The following is a 14,111-nucleotide window of genomic DNA, read 5'->3' as shown; positions in this document are numbered from 1 at the left end:
AGAAGACAGGAAGAAAAGATATGGAAGAAGAAAGACATGCGAGGGAGTTGGAGCTGTTGAATGCCCATGCAAAGTTGGCAATGCAGACAGAGGTGACCCCTGCTATGCACCATCCCGTGTTTAATGTGACGAATGCACAGAGGTTAATTCCAAGGTTCACAGGAGAGGCTCCTGATGAATTCTTCAATCATTTTGAATTGGTCGCATCGACGATGCAATGGCCCAAAGATAAATGGTCTGTGTTATTGCAGAGTGTACTCTTTGGGAAAGGATGCAGTGCTTACTTGTCTTTTTCTCAGGACCAGAGGACGGGGTATCAGGAAGTGAAGAGGAGCGTGCAGCAAGTGTATCAGATGACCCCTGTATATTATAATGAAAGGTTCCAAAGTTTAAGAAAGGACGATAAAAGGACATTCCTGGATTAGGCTTACAAGGTACGAGGATGTTTTAAAAGATGGAAAACAGCTGCTAACATGAGGGAGATGGCTGATTTAGAGGAACTGATAGTACTATGATAGTATCTACGAGGAATTCCTAAACTTATTCGAATGTACTTGAGAGAGAGGTGAAGAAACTTGATAAAGCCGCTTTGCTGAGTGAAGATTATAATATTATCAGTCATAAACCCTCCTCGGGTATGAAGTTTCAACCGTTATTCCGACCAATTATCAAGTATTCGCCGAACCATGGAAACCAGTTCAGTAATAACTATGTGAACAAGTTCAATAGTTACAGCGGAAGTAACACTGGTAATGTTCCTAAGCAGAATGCAATAGTACCGTAGCAACAAATGTCGATTCATCTTCCTTCAAGTATCGTGAAAGACATGCAAATGGTTAATATTGTCTGTTTTAGGTGTGGCAAGAGAGGCCATATCAATAAGGAATGTTGGTCAAGCCAACCAAAAGCCGTTGCCCAAGTGATTAGGGATAATTGGACTTCACAGAATGCAAAGACGAAGAAACAATCGGGAAAGAACAGGACAAACAGGACAAGCCCAAACAGCGTGGAGGCCTTTAAACCCTATATTTATGAAGGTATGTTAGCAGCAATAGACGGGAGTGAGCAAACCCGGTCAAGATATTGCGCGACACAGGTTGTAACCATAGTGTGGTGATACATATAGTAGACCCATTGATGGAACAGTCACTCACAGGGGACTCACTCATCTTAAAGGGAATAGAAGGTGAAGAGGTTAACCCTATTTGCGGTTTGAAACTGTCTTGCGTGTTGGTGACAGGTAATTTTGACTTTGCTGTAGAGGATTAATTGGCTGTCGAAGGAGTAGATATCCTGCTGGGTAATGAGGTTGGTGGAGCGCCTTTTGTGACTTGTCCCATTGCAACAGAGAAATCATTGAAGTATAGTGCAACAACTGAACTCGAGAAGAACTACCCATATCTGTTTCCTAGTTGTGTAACAACTAGGAGTATGACGAAGAAAGTGGCTTCTGAAGAAGAAAAAGAAACTGAAGGAGCGATAAACTTGGAGGATTTGTTTTCAGAAGAAGAGGATTCCCTTGATGGTAGGGAAGAGGAGAACTCCCGGGTAGGCCTGAGCGAAGAGGAACAACAGACGAGTGGACAAGAAGGCAAAGAAGAAATGGACGTGGAAGAAATAGAAAACTCAGCGTTAGAAGTAGGACCAGTGAATAGGAAAGGCTGATAGGATGCCTTTAAATCATATATTTATTAAGGTATGTTAGCAACAATAGATGGGAGTGAGCGAACTCTGAAATCCGTACAAGATATTGTGCAACACATGTTGCAACCTTAGTGTGACGAAACGAGGAGCACACCTGTTGGTGGAACAGTCTCTCACAGGAAACTCGGTTATTCTGAAGGGAATAGGAGGTGAAAAAGTTACCCTTATTGGCCGTTTGAAACTATCATACGAGTTGGCGACAGGTAATTTTGACTTTGCGGTAAAGGATTCATTGGCTGTCGAAGGAGTAGACGTCCTGCTGGGTAATGAGGTTAGTGGAGTGCCGTTGGAGTTAGCTGAGAGAGATTTGCTATGCGCAATGTTGATTCTCCTGTTCGATACATGATAGTTGATAACTCTGCCATCACTGAAGCTGGCCCCCAACCCACGAAAATAATCTATTAGAATATTCTAGAAGTAACTAAGTCATATATAGGTGACCCAGGGCTGAATAGGAGCAGAAGAGATATATCCATCCTGTGAAAGAGCCAAAGATAATAACTCTCTCTCTCTCTCTCCAAGTGCCTAGTGTGTCCTCTCCAAAGTGATTGACTTTAATTACAACATATATCGTGCGTAATGTGGTGAAACGTTACGGCACAAGTTGAAGGTGATTTTGAATTTATTGTGTTGTGGTAAGTTTTGGTATTGTGTAAATCTTTGTAACTGACCCAGTGAGATTTATGAAAATATGTGTAGTTAGTAAGTTTATCAGTTACTTCATGTAAGTTCTTTATGAGTTTAAGCATTAGATTGTAGTTATTTCTTTTGTCTTAGTCTAAGGTTTTATTCAGATTTAATATTTCAAGTCAAGTGATTATATAAGTTTCAGAGTGTAACATTTTTATCTTAATCTAAGTTTTGCTCAGACTTAATATTTTAAGTGATTTATTTTTATTTTTGTCTTAATTCTTTCAAAGTGTTATAACTTTTATACAATATACTGTATATATTTTCTTAAAGAGTGTATTATTTCAATCACCAGTATTTTCACAGTACTCTCTCGTATCCCAGTTAAAGAATCGAAGTAAGAAGGTGTTTGAATAGATCATAATAATTACCCAGTTTTGTTTTGAGTGTACTTAATCAAGAGACCTTTGGATATTCAGTGTTTTATATATTGCTGACTGGGAGTTATATAACTGTCTCAGAGCTTGGGTATTAATATTTTAAAGTGTAGCAGATCAATATAAAAACAAACAGGTGAGTTTGGAACTTGAGAGGGTTGTGTAGCTTACCAGCCGTAATATATAATATATTATATTTGTTGGTTCCCAAATATATATATATATATATATATATATATATATATATATATATATATATATATATATATATATATATATATATACTGTATACATGCGAAAAAATTACAGGAAAGCGTGATGCTCAGATGCAGAAGAACCACAGGGAAAATGAAAATACGAAATATACGATTAAGTCCTTACTAGTTTCGTGATACTTCTTCAGAGGACTGATTTATTGAGAGAGGTTTCTTTACATTTTATTGGGAAAGTTAACGTACGAACATACATATAGAGGCGCACAGAACAATGACACTCCTATGCCAGCTACCTGGGCTGTGGTCAGGTGTTTACTGGGCGGAGATCCAACCTCATTAGACACCTGCTAAAAAGAATTTACTGGTCACCAGAAATGACCCTGGGCTTGTTGCTTAGCTAGTAATAATAATAATAATAATAATAATAATAATAATAGATCAAATTGCTTTTAGCAATCAAATCTCTTTAAAAGCTACCTTTCCGAGCCTTCATCGCACTCAAGTGGAAGCTAGTCTTCCACTTGAGAGATAAGCTTGCCTTTTCTTCCTCTGAGTTAGCTGACCCTTTGGGGTTTTTGGCAGACACATTCGCTACCATGACCTGGTAGTTTATCTATCCAGGCAGCTCAGAAGCAGCTTCATGTTTCAGATGTGAGAGCACTAGTTCTTCGGGGAGCTCCTAAGAACTCCTGGCAGCAGTTTCAGTCACTGATGGTACCATAGGTGAAAGCTAATCTTTCATCTGAGAGTTTTGCTTGAAGCAAGAGATCTCTCAGCTCCTTGCAAACCAGGCTTGTGATGCAACCCAACCTCACAGTGACCCTGGATCACAGAACCAAAGGTGAAAGCTATCCTTTCACCTTAGAGCTGGCTTGGAAACAAGCAATCTTTCAATCCCGTGTGATGTAGACTCGCAACAATATTCAAGAATGCAGCGTGATCCAGGTTTACAGCGATCCTGGATCATGCCGCCGTGTCTGCTCATTCTATTCTGAACCTGCTCTACCAGTTGTTATAGACCACATACGCTGGGATTGCACACCTGTGGCAGATTGTGGTCTTATACAGACTTGCAATTGTGTCTCATTATACACTCTCATCATTAATTTATGTGATTGTATGGTGTCATTAAACACTCAAGGGGGTTGCTTGGGTCTCTCGAGCCCTTGCCGCCTCTTGAATGCTCTTCAACTAGTGACTCTTACTAGGCTCCAGACGTGCATAAAGCAGTTAGGAATCTAAAATAGGTGGTTTATTTACTGCTTGGGCTCTGACATGATTATAGCCTAAAGCTTAACAGTATGTTGTCTTATCAAGAAGCTTGTGTGCCTACAATAACTAATTTTATACTTTTATGCATATGCTATCCAGCATTCATATTTTAAGTGTGTATGGAACAAAATTCCTATAGGAGCCCAAATCCCTGCAACAAAGCAAAAGATAACGATTTTTCATTTTCCTATTAATCTCTCTCTCTCTCTCTCTCTCTCTCTCTCTCTCTCTCTCTCTCTCTCTCTCTCTCTCTAAAAATTGTGGGTTAGCCCGTAAAGGTTTCCAAAATTTACTGGACGGCTTGACTCTGAAATTGTAAATTCAGTATTTTTGAAGAAAATACAATTCTCTATCGTGAATGCATAATTACAATTGTATATTCGACTCTACCTTAGAGAATGCAATAAGAATTCAGATGTGATTGTGTTAAGCACTAGCCTTCCCAGAGTAAAGAAATATTAGAACACCCTCATGCAGTGGTAATACAGTTGCCTAGCATTACATATGGCAGCAGATCAATCCCATGTCGGGATCATGTTTCTTTTTATGTTTTTCACTCACATTCTCTTGTCTTAGAAAGCTTTATGCAGAGAGGCTTTTGTACGGTCTTTTATTCTTGTATTGATATTGCTATATACTGTATGCTTCAGGAAGGTAGTCAGCTGACAATGATCAATCAAAACAAAACTGTACGGTTTTCTTTTGTTCAAACACGCAGTCTTTAAGACCATTCGCTGGGAATTTTTATGGATACTTCTTCCATTCTTTTCTCTTCCATTAGAGGAAATAAGGTTAACCAGACCTCCATCAAAGATGAAGAAATTACAATTATTGAGCCCTGTTGTGATTTTCTCAGTCAAAAATCCCCGACTGTGATCGTTTTGCTTTCTGATATCAGTTTGGATGAGCAAACGCTGGATCAACACCCTGATGCGAGCCGCTTTGGAACATTTTCATGTAACTAATGTTGAAATATTTTTGGAATGTTTCCTACTGTGCTTGTTATCGCTGATTTATTTAGCGATTTCTCGCTGGTCAGTAGCTTCTGTTCTCTAGTTTGCTTTCTCACAAAGCTAGACTAGATGGACCACTAGGGGTTCAAGCATTCTTAAAAGTAAAAGTTCACAAGTTGGAATTCCTTGCTTGAGTGGTTGTCAGTGACTGATTGCTCTCCTGTTCACTATTGATCTCATTCCTGTCAGCTACTCTTGACTGGTCATATTCCTTTGTTGGCTCCAAGAGTAACTCTTCTAACCCCCTTTTTATTTCTAGCAAGTACAGCCTGAAGTAAAGATCGGTTTAGTTAGTGAGTAAAAGGTGAATGATTTTTACACAATACAAACCTGAGTAGGTACTCAGTTTTGTACTGCATAAGTATAAGGAATGCTTTTACCTTCCAAAAGCTCTAATAGGCAAAGCACCGATGTAGTAGTTACTTTTAGGCATATCTCAGAGCGGTCACTTCCGGTGCCCCTCTAGCCTTTGGCATGTCGGCCTTTGCTGATTAACCGGGAGGCCCCAACCTTGTTGCCTTCTCTAGTCAGCTCAATCTAAATACAGAGACTGACTCTGGACCACAGGGAGTTGGCCTAACACCCTTGCCAGCAGCAGATCCTCTTACATCTGAGGATTTGCGAGGTAGTGCTCACGAGCACGCTCTCCTCTCAGAGTGAATGTGCTCACTGAGCTTGCTCGCTCTTTGTGAGAATAGATACCCTTATCCACACCCCTCGAAGCTTGCCGTCCCTTTGTGTACCTTTGGCAATACTCTTGCACCAGGTTCTCGTAAGCAAAAGTGAGGCTTCTCAGAGACGCTATGAATCTCCAGCTCACGTGGTCACCTAAGCTGACTCACCAAGTAAGCTTGCCCCCTAGCTCATCTAGTTGGATTAAAAAAGTGGCAGAACACCTGCTCATGCTCTGTATTCCACTCAAGTTTCAATCTGCACAGAAGATTTTCCATTTTAGGGTGATGATCTTTGGCCTGTCAGCAACCCTTCAAATGTTCACCTGAGTATTGACCGTAAGTTAGCTTAGGAACATCTAGATGATTGGCTAGTACTGACTGATATGATAGTGACCCGTCTCTAACATCAAACCATGCTTCTCAAGTTGTGCTGTGATCAGGGGGATCGTGCTTAACTTGGAGAAGTCCTCTTTGGAACCCACGTACAACCTGGAATATCTTAAAATGCAGATAGACATGAAGGAAAGTCTTCCATCACAGGTAAGAATTGTAGGATTCAAAGAAGTGACTTATCAGCTACTGATCCGAGGCTCACAACAAGCCCATCCATGGCAGTGCCTACTGGGTCACCTATTCTTATTAAAGTGTCTAGCACCCAACTGTTGCCTTCATATGCTGTCACTTTAGTGGCTGCTGAAGACCTATTGGTCAAGGCAGGAATGCTCATTTCAGTGGGATCAGAGCAGAGGAAAGACCTGAATTGGTTGATCTTGGTTTCAAACCATCTCTGAAGGGTAGATCTGTTTCCCTCTCCCGATTTGATACTCTTCATGGATACATCAAAAGAAAGGGAGGGGAGCTGCTTGCCTGCTGCAGCAAATGGCCTCCAGGCTATAGTCTAAGTCAGATTGGCAGATGCCACATAAACCTCTTGAAGTTGAAAGTGATGAACTTTTCTCTACAACATTTCCAACAGCTACTTTCAGGTTACTCGATCGTGTTGATCCACAACAACATGACCGTAGAGGCGTATCTAAACTAGCAAGGAGATTATATTTCATGGTAACTTTGCAAACTAGTTATCAAAATCCTGTGATGGACAGATGACAATATAATCTCCCTACCAGGCCAGTTAATGCCCAGCAGAAAGAACATCTTGACAGGTAAATTGAACTGGAAGACTCAGATAGTTAGGCTACCCAGCAAAAATACCATCTCTGCAGGTAATCTGAGGAAGAAGATTAGGATTAGGACAGTTGGTTCCAAGGGCCTTTAGATCCTCAGATAGCTAATGAAGTATGGTAATGACTTCGTGGGATTTTCTAACAATAGACCTGTTCTCAACACCTCTGAACTTCCAGTGTACTATTCACCAGTGCCAGATCAACAAGCAGTGTTCCAGGATGCTTTCCATCTCCTGTGGGATCACTTAGATGTGCACTGTATACATTCCCCCCCGTTCTGCCTGGGGAGCAGACTGATCAACAGGCTGATATTGTTAACCAATGTATCAATTACCTTAATGGCTCCACTGTGTTAGCTGGTAGAATGGTTCCTGGACCTTCTACAGTTACTGACAAAGGTACAAAGGGAGCTGCCCCTCCATCACGACCTTTTATGCCGACTTCATGCCCAGATTTACCATAGGGCTCTGTGATCTCTTTGTCTTGATTCCTGAATGCTATTCAGCATCTTTTCTCTGAGAGAGGCTTTTCATAACCGGTAGAGAAACAGAAGTCTAGATACCAAAGGAAGTCCTCGGCCTCAGTTTGCCAGGCTAAGTGGGCCATCTTTTGGCACTGGTGTCATGAAACGGGTGTCTTTCGAATCAGTGCCACTCTACCATTAATTGCAAGTTTTTACTTTATGTCCAGGAAGAAAAACTCTGCTTTCTCGGCAGTGAAACGTTATTGTTCAGCCTTGAGCCAGGTCCTTAAACTGAAGGGGTTAGATATTTCCTCCTCAGCAAAGCTGTCTGTGCTCGTACTGAATTTTGGAACAGAATTGTTCTTAGTCAGAAGTGAAACCACCTCCATGGAACATGGTGAAAGTCCTACATTAGTTGAAAGGAGCACCTTACGAGCCTTTACAACAAGTTTCAGACTGTGATCCTAGATTGCAAACGGTCTTTCTTCTCGCCTTAGCCTCCTGCGAAGTAGGTAAGCAAGTTACATGGTCTCGCCTACAATGTTGCCCTTTCAAAGGGATGGAAATAGCTTCCATTCAGTTTCGTCACTGATTTTGTTGCTAAAGACTCAAATCAAGCCGTTTCCAATCCTAGGTTCAGTTCCTTAAAGATTTTGAGTCTTCCAGAGGTAACTAATGATCCTAAGCAACTGCTTGTGTGTCCTGTAAGAGCTCTATGGCACTATCTCAAACAAATTCGAAAAGCTCATCTGAAGATCCAACCTCTGTTATTCAGTTCAGCCAGAGTCAAGAGAATGGTTACGAGGAACACCATCTCCTTATGGATCAGGCAGGTCATTGACCAGGTCATCAATCCTTCCCCTTCATGTCAGTAAAGCTTATTACCCAGAGCTCATGGTGTTAGGGGGCATACACTCGTCCCAGTTGTTCAAGAAGAAGCTTTCTGTGATGCAGGTACTTAAAGCAGGTATGTGAAGGAGTCAAACCACACTCACCCCCCAATACCTGCAAAACATGATCCACAGGTCCGTAGATACTTTTTCGACAGGACCTGTGGTGGCTGCACAGCAAGTGGTCTAGCTGCTTTAGCTCCTGACAGGGCTATTAACAGTTGTCCGAGGCCAGTAGCTACGATGTTAGTCTAGGATGAATGGATAAGGAATGACTGGCCTCTGCTTTTCTTCATCTGACTCTTTCTTGAGACATAGCATCAGAAGACTCTGTCGGCTAGATCTTCTATGACAGCAGGTAGCCCGTAACTAAACTATATTTAATGCATATTCAAATTATGTCCCCAAACTCCTTATGAGGAGCAGTTGGAATGTTGGCTCTCAGTGTGGATAATCACACACCTGTGGTTATACATAGCCTTGACAGCAGCAATTGTGTTTAAATGCTTATATTCACTATTACTTGGGCCATCAACCTGCTGTTATTGTCAAGCCACTGGTTCAAGAGGTGTAAGAATGCCCATTCTTTGCATTATTATACTCGGATGCTGCAATCCAGGATTTAAAGTTTCATCTAGTTGAAGGAACTTAGTGTGAGTCTCCCTTTGTAAAGAATGTAGGGCTTGTTTTTGTGTAGGAATTTTGAAGCAACTGGTATTTATCCTAACAATACAAACCTAGAGTTCTTTACACATACTTTACCCGCCATCACTTAACCCCATGAGAAACTCTTGTCTGCAATCAAAGTAAAGAAGGTATGAGTGAGCAGGGTGATGCCCCCCCCCCCCGACTACCTTTAGTAACAAACAGGATGATTATTGTGACATCATCAAAAGTTTTATAGCTGTATGCCTCCTAGCACTGGTTTTTTCTCTCTATGTAAAGAACTCTAGGTTTGCATTGTTAGGAAAAATACAAATTACTTCCAAATTTATCATATTTACAGCATAATAAATAATAAATGTATGGTATCTGTATTTGTAACAAGATATCGGTGCCTTTGTGAGTGAAGCTCATCCAATAGACGGAGGAGGGAGCGTGTTGAATTACAGGTCAAATATCCAGGGGTTCTAAAGATTCTGACAGTTACTTAAAATTTCTTTTTACTGTTAAAAGTATATCTTGAATTATTCAAGTTATAATATATTCTTAGATCTTTAATACCGATTTTGTTTGATTCATCAGGCCAAATTTACTCCACAGTAATTGATGTGATATAATCAATTAAATCATTATTCAGCAGTGTCCTTAAGTTCACAGCAATGATGTGATACCGTATAATCAATTAAATTATTATTCAGCAATGTCCTTAAGTTGCTTTTCTTCTTTCAGCCTTTTTAGTCCCATTATATAGCAGGGTTAGCTGCTCTTGTCCACTTTTTTCATCTATTTGTTACTGTTTATGCTCTACTCTCATAATCATATTAAAACTTATTTCTTCAGTTTCCCTTTCCTCCCTAATTCTACATGAGACACCCAACTAATAGCATCTTTCATCATAAACTCTGCGGCTATCTTGCAGGGTACCATCATCCCCAAAGAAGACTTTGATGTCGAAGTAGCAGCAAAGCAGTTCAAGAAAGCCATGAAGGGCATCGGAACAGACGAGAATGCCATCATCAGGCTGCTGGTAAGCCACAACAACCTTCAGAGGACAGAGATCAAGGACAAATACAAGGAAATGTTTGGTCAGGTAAGTCTAATTCATTAGCATTATTTTTATTTATTACCTCTACCAAATAGGCCACAAAATCAAGTTGGTTTACTTATTTATTTTTCTAATTTATTTATTTGTCTCTGTGCCTGTGGACAGGATCAGTTAGTTATTTATTTATTTGTCTGTTTGTCTTTGGTCAGAATTACATCAAAACTACTCAACAGATTTTGACGAAATATTCACCACAGATAGATTTTGGGTCACGGACGACCCCATTAAATTTTGGAGATGATACAAATCTGAATCCGGATTCTAGATCCAAATTTGCCTTTTTCCTAAATTCAAAGATTATATGAAAATAAATCTTAGGCCACAGATGACTCCATTAACTTTTGGAGATGATCTGGTACCGGATCCGGATTCTAGATCTGGATTTGCATTTTTCACAGTTTCAAAGATTATGTCAAAACAAATTGACACAATGGATTTTAACCAAGTTTTAACAATTGGATAGATATTATGCATTGGAAAAAAACATGATATTTTGGAGAAGATAAGGATCAAGATCACTATTTTGAATCTACACTGTACTTTTCACTACCTACTGTTCAGTCAGCATATGAAAAGTGGGAGGTGATGTCCGTAGACTTTAGTTAAACGTTGTCAATATTCACTGATGGAGATAAAAAATCTCTGATTGCCCTTGTTATTACTATTATTATAATGTTCTTATGTGGCAAATAAATCACTGAAATATAATTAACAAAATTTATTCAGCATGAGCTGGAGATTTTTGTTAGAATTTGTTAACGACTGGATTAGCTCACTTTTGATTTGTCCTCTGATGACGGAGTAAGCAAGTACTGTCAGTGCATTGCCAAACTTTTCCTTTTTCAGGAAGTAAATGCATTGTTGGAATTTAGGATGTTAAGCAAGAAGTTCAGATATTCCAGTGGAAGGGTGGACGTTACAACCGGTTATAGAGCTGCACCCCCTCTTTGCATCTTATAGGGTGGTATGATTGTTTGCATTGATCCCCATGCACCAGGTGCAGGACGTGACATCCTGTGCAATAGCAGGCATACGCCCTGAATGGGATGGAGGGAACTAAACCTTTGCCGAGGTCTGTCTTGGCAACGCCTAAGAAGACTCCAAGGAAGTCTTGCTTTTTCGGTCTCCTCGGTGGGTATGACTGTTAACGCCCCCTTGTATACGCCCCGGGTTGGGTCCCCAGGGAGTATGCATCAAGATCAAGGATCCCTTAAATATGCATTAGTGGGCTTTTCAGGTTTTGGTGGTATGTGGCATACCCCATTCACTTGCACCCTTTCGGAAGCTGATAGCTCTTCACCCCTTTCCATGTGGACTGCGGACAATGAGTTTTTCCTGAAGAAGTCTTAGGCTTCCTTGGGTCTTTTAAGGAGGTCCTCCAAAACTTTGTTGAAGAAGCTTGTAGCTAAGGCTACGTCTACACCAGGTCCACCTGTGCCAGTGACACCTGTGATTCTGGTGATACCAGTGGTGAAAGGCATATGTATGCAGCCGGTGTCCTGGACTTCGGTGGTCCCACCCTTCGTAAGCCCAAAAGGGCTGTGAGGTGAGAGCTTGTAGAGTTTACTCCATTCTCTGACCCAGTCCCTGTGGATCTCACCTTTCCGTTGTTCCTACTACCCTGACCCTTGTACCTGAGGATCAGTAATCTGTATCACTGGCCCCTTTTTTGTGGTTGTGCCTTCAGCCCCATTCATTGCAGGTTATGTGGCCCTTGGCGTGTTCCTTCCCTCTCCCCCTTTACAATGTGTCCCAGCGTTGTAGCCTTTGTCGGAGCAACCAGTGTAGTTTCTCCCACCGGGTAGCATCGCCATCGTGAGATCGCTCAGACCTTGACTTCTCTGCTTGTAAGGTGTGGAGAAAGAGCCAGGAAGAGGAAGAAGCATGCGCGCTGTTCTTTCTCTTCATCCTCTTCCTACTTGTCCTCTTCAAAATCAGACTCTGATTTGGACTCTTCTATTAAGATGAGGAAAAGGAAAAGGTTGAATACGTCCCGGAAAACCAATCCATTGCGATCAACTATTATGGACAACGTAGATTATGTAAAATCTATTTCATTGTCTTAGTCCCTTAATAGATGATTCAATAAAAAAATAGTAAAACAGTAACAGTGAAAGAAAATAATAAATAGCAAACAATAACAATAACGATATTTAAGATCTAACATAAGAATTTACAATATTTCACAAGATTCATAAAATACTCACAGCCCACCATATTGATAATCATTTACAAAAACGCATATGGTGATGTAGGTCTCAGCTTTATAAGTGTCAATGCAGTGAGAAACAGATGCCAACAAAACTCAGCACCTAATTTAGAAGGATTTTCCAGGTCGTAGTATCAGATATAAAAATTGAAAAACAGGAACACAGCTTCTGATGATATTCGATCTTCCAAGGTTTCCTTGTTATTTATTATATCAGTAATAAATAATGGAAGAAGTTTAGCAGAATCACAACTGGTGTCTAGGGAATATCTCTACAAGAGAAAGGCTCACTCTGGGAAAAATTGATCAGCTTAAATCCTTTGCTGAAACACTCCTGGACTCCCCAACATATATCGGGCTATTTTCTCCAGAGAATTCCTGATCATACAGGCCAGACTAGACGTCAAAAAGTTAAGAGAAATATCCAGTTACTCTAGTTCTAGAATATATCTTCAAGTTACAAATCATTGCAATGTTTTTTTTATCTTTACATTAACATTTCATATTTAAAAATAAGCCTTTTTCACAGATCTCATAACATGAATTAGGTATTTTTAATCTACATATAACACAGCCATTGAAGTAAGGAGAGGGGTTCTTTTGACACCACCTCTCTATCGACATAGGTGAACGACATCTGAGTGGCTTTCGATCCAGTTGGGGCCAGGTCTCAGGACCATGCGACGCCAGGTCCCAGCTACCCCAGCATCCCCAGTAATCAGTTAGAACAGGAGCGTACAGCCCCGTACAATTTCTGTTTCCCAGTTGGAGTTTTTGCGACCTCCATCACCCTTCCTTCCAGGATAGTGGACTCCTCCTCCTCCCTCTTCCAGCAAGATCTCGATAGAGCTGGTTGAGGGGATGGTACCACAAGAGACTGTCTTTGCACGTTTGCTCACAATGAAAGAGAGAGTGGTCGGCTGATAGACTTTCTCTCCGTGCCATGGGGCATGGTGCCGTGGCCATCCCCCTGCCCCAATCCACATAGGGACAAATACTTTGTACTCCATATGTATCGGCTGTAATCCTTACGAGGGATTTTCTTCCTATTGCTGATGTATTTGTAGGGGCGAGTAGAATCTCCAGAGCATCCTGCTACACACTCTACCTCGGCTGGGTATGAGGGTAATAAGAGTTTGCATGTCCTGAGTACACTGGTCCTGTGACTACAGAGGCAGACTACCCCAAATCAGAGTTCCTTTATGAAGGTCCTAGCACTCATCCATGACTATAAAGGCTGGGAAGGCAACCTTGGCACCTCCTTTGGGGAGAACATTGTGTACTGATTGGCACTTCAGTGCCTCTCAAGGTTTGAGGCTCTCCTCGGAGTTTCGGTTGTCAAGTACTGTTGATTTGGCCCTGGATATAGTTGACAATCAGATCTTTGGATCTGAGATCTCTTTAGACTCCTGTCGGTTAAATAAGGACAATTTTCCAAGCAGCAAAGGTCCTATAGGCAAGAGAATGGTGCATTAGCCGCTTTGCAGGTTGACCCATCGTTGTGAGCTCTGGCGGGAGGGGGACTCTTCCTGGAGAAACTTAAGGGAGAAGGCACATCCTTCTCAGCCTCGAGTCAACAGTCTTGGCCTTCCTCTATGCTGTTTCCTAACTCGGCCAGTATTCGGCAGCACTATCGTATTTTGCAAAGACCT

The 14,111-nt window shown here is 41.1% G+C and overlaps 1 protein-coding gene across 1 annotated transcript in view; it reads left to right on the top strand.

Annotated features, from left to right (window-relative positions):
* Nucleotides 1–14,111, top strand: part of LOC137655058 (annexin-B12-like) — a 112,695-nt gene that overhangs the window by 59,214 nt on the left and 39,370 nt on the right. Inside the window, exon 2 of the mRNA XM_068388952.1 lies at nucleotides 10,065–10,235. Within this exon, the coding sequence (XP_068245053.1) occupies nucleotides 10,065–10,235 (171 nt within the window). The remainder of the gene's footprint in view (nucleotides 1–10,064; nucleotides 10,236–14,111) is intronic.

The sequence above is a fragment of the Palaemon carinicauda genome, chromosome 16 (genome assembly GCF_036898095.1).
Source record: "Palaemon carinicauda isolate YSFRI2023 chromosome 16, ASM3689809v2, whole genome shotgun sequence".
NCBI lineage: Eukaryota > Metazoa > Arthropoda > Malacostraca > Decapoda > Palaemonidae > Palaemon > Palaemon carinicauda.
The sequence above is the reverse complement of the archived record's forward strand: the minus strand, read 5'-3'. Positions and strand labels throughout refer to the sequence as shown.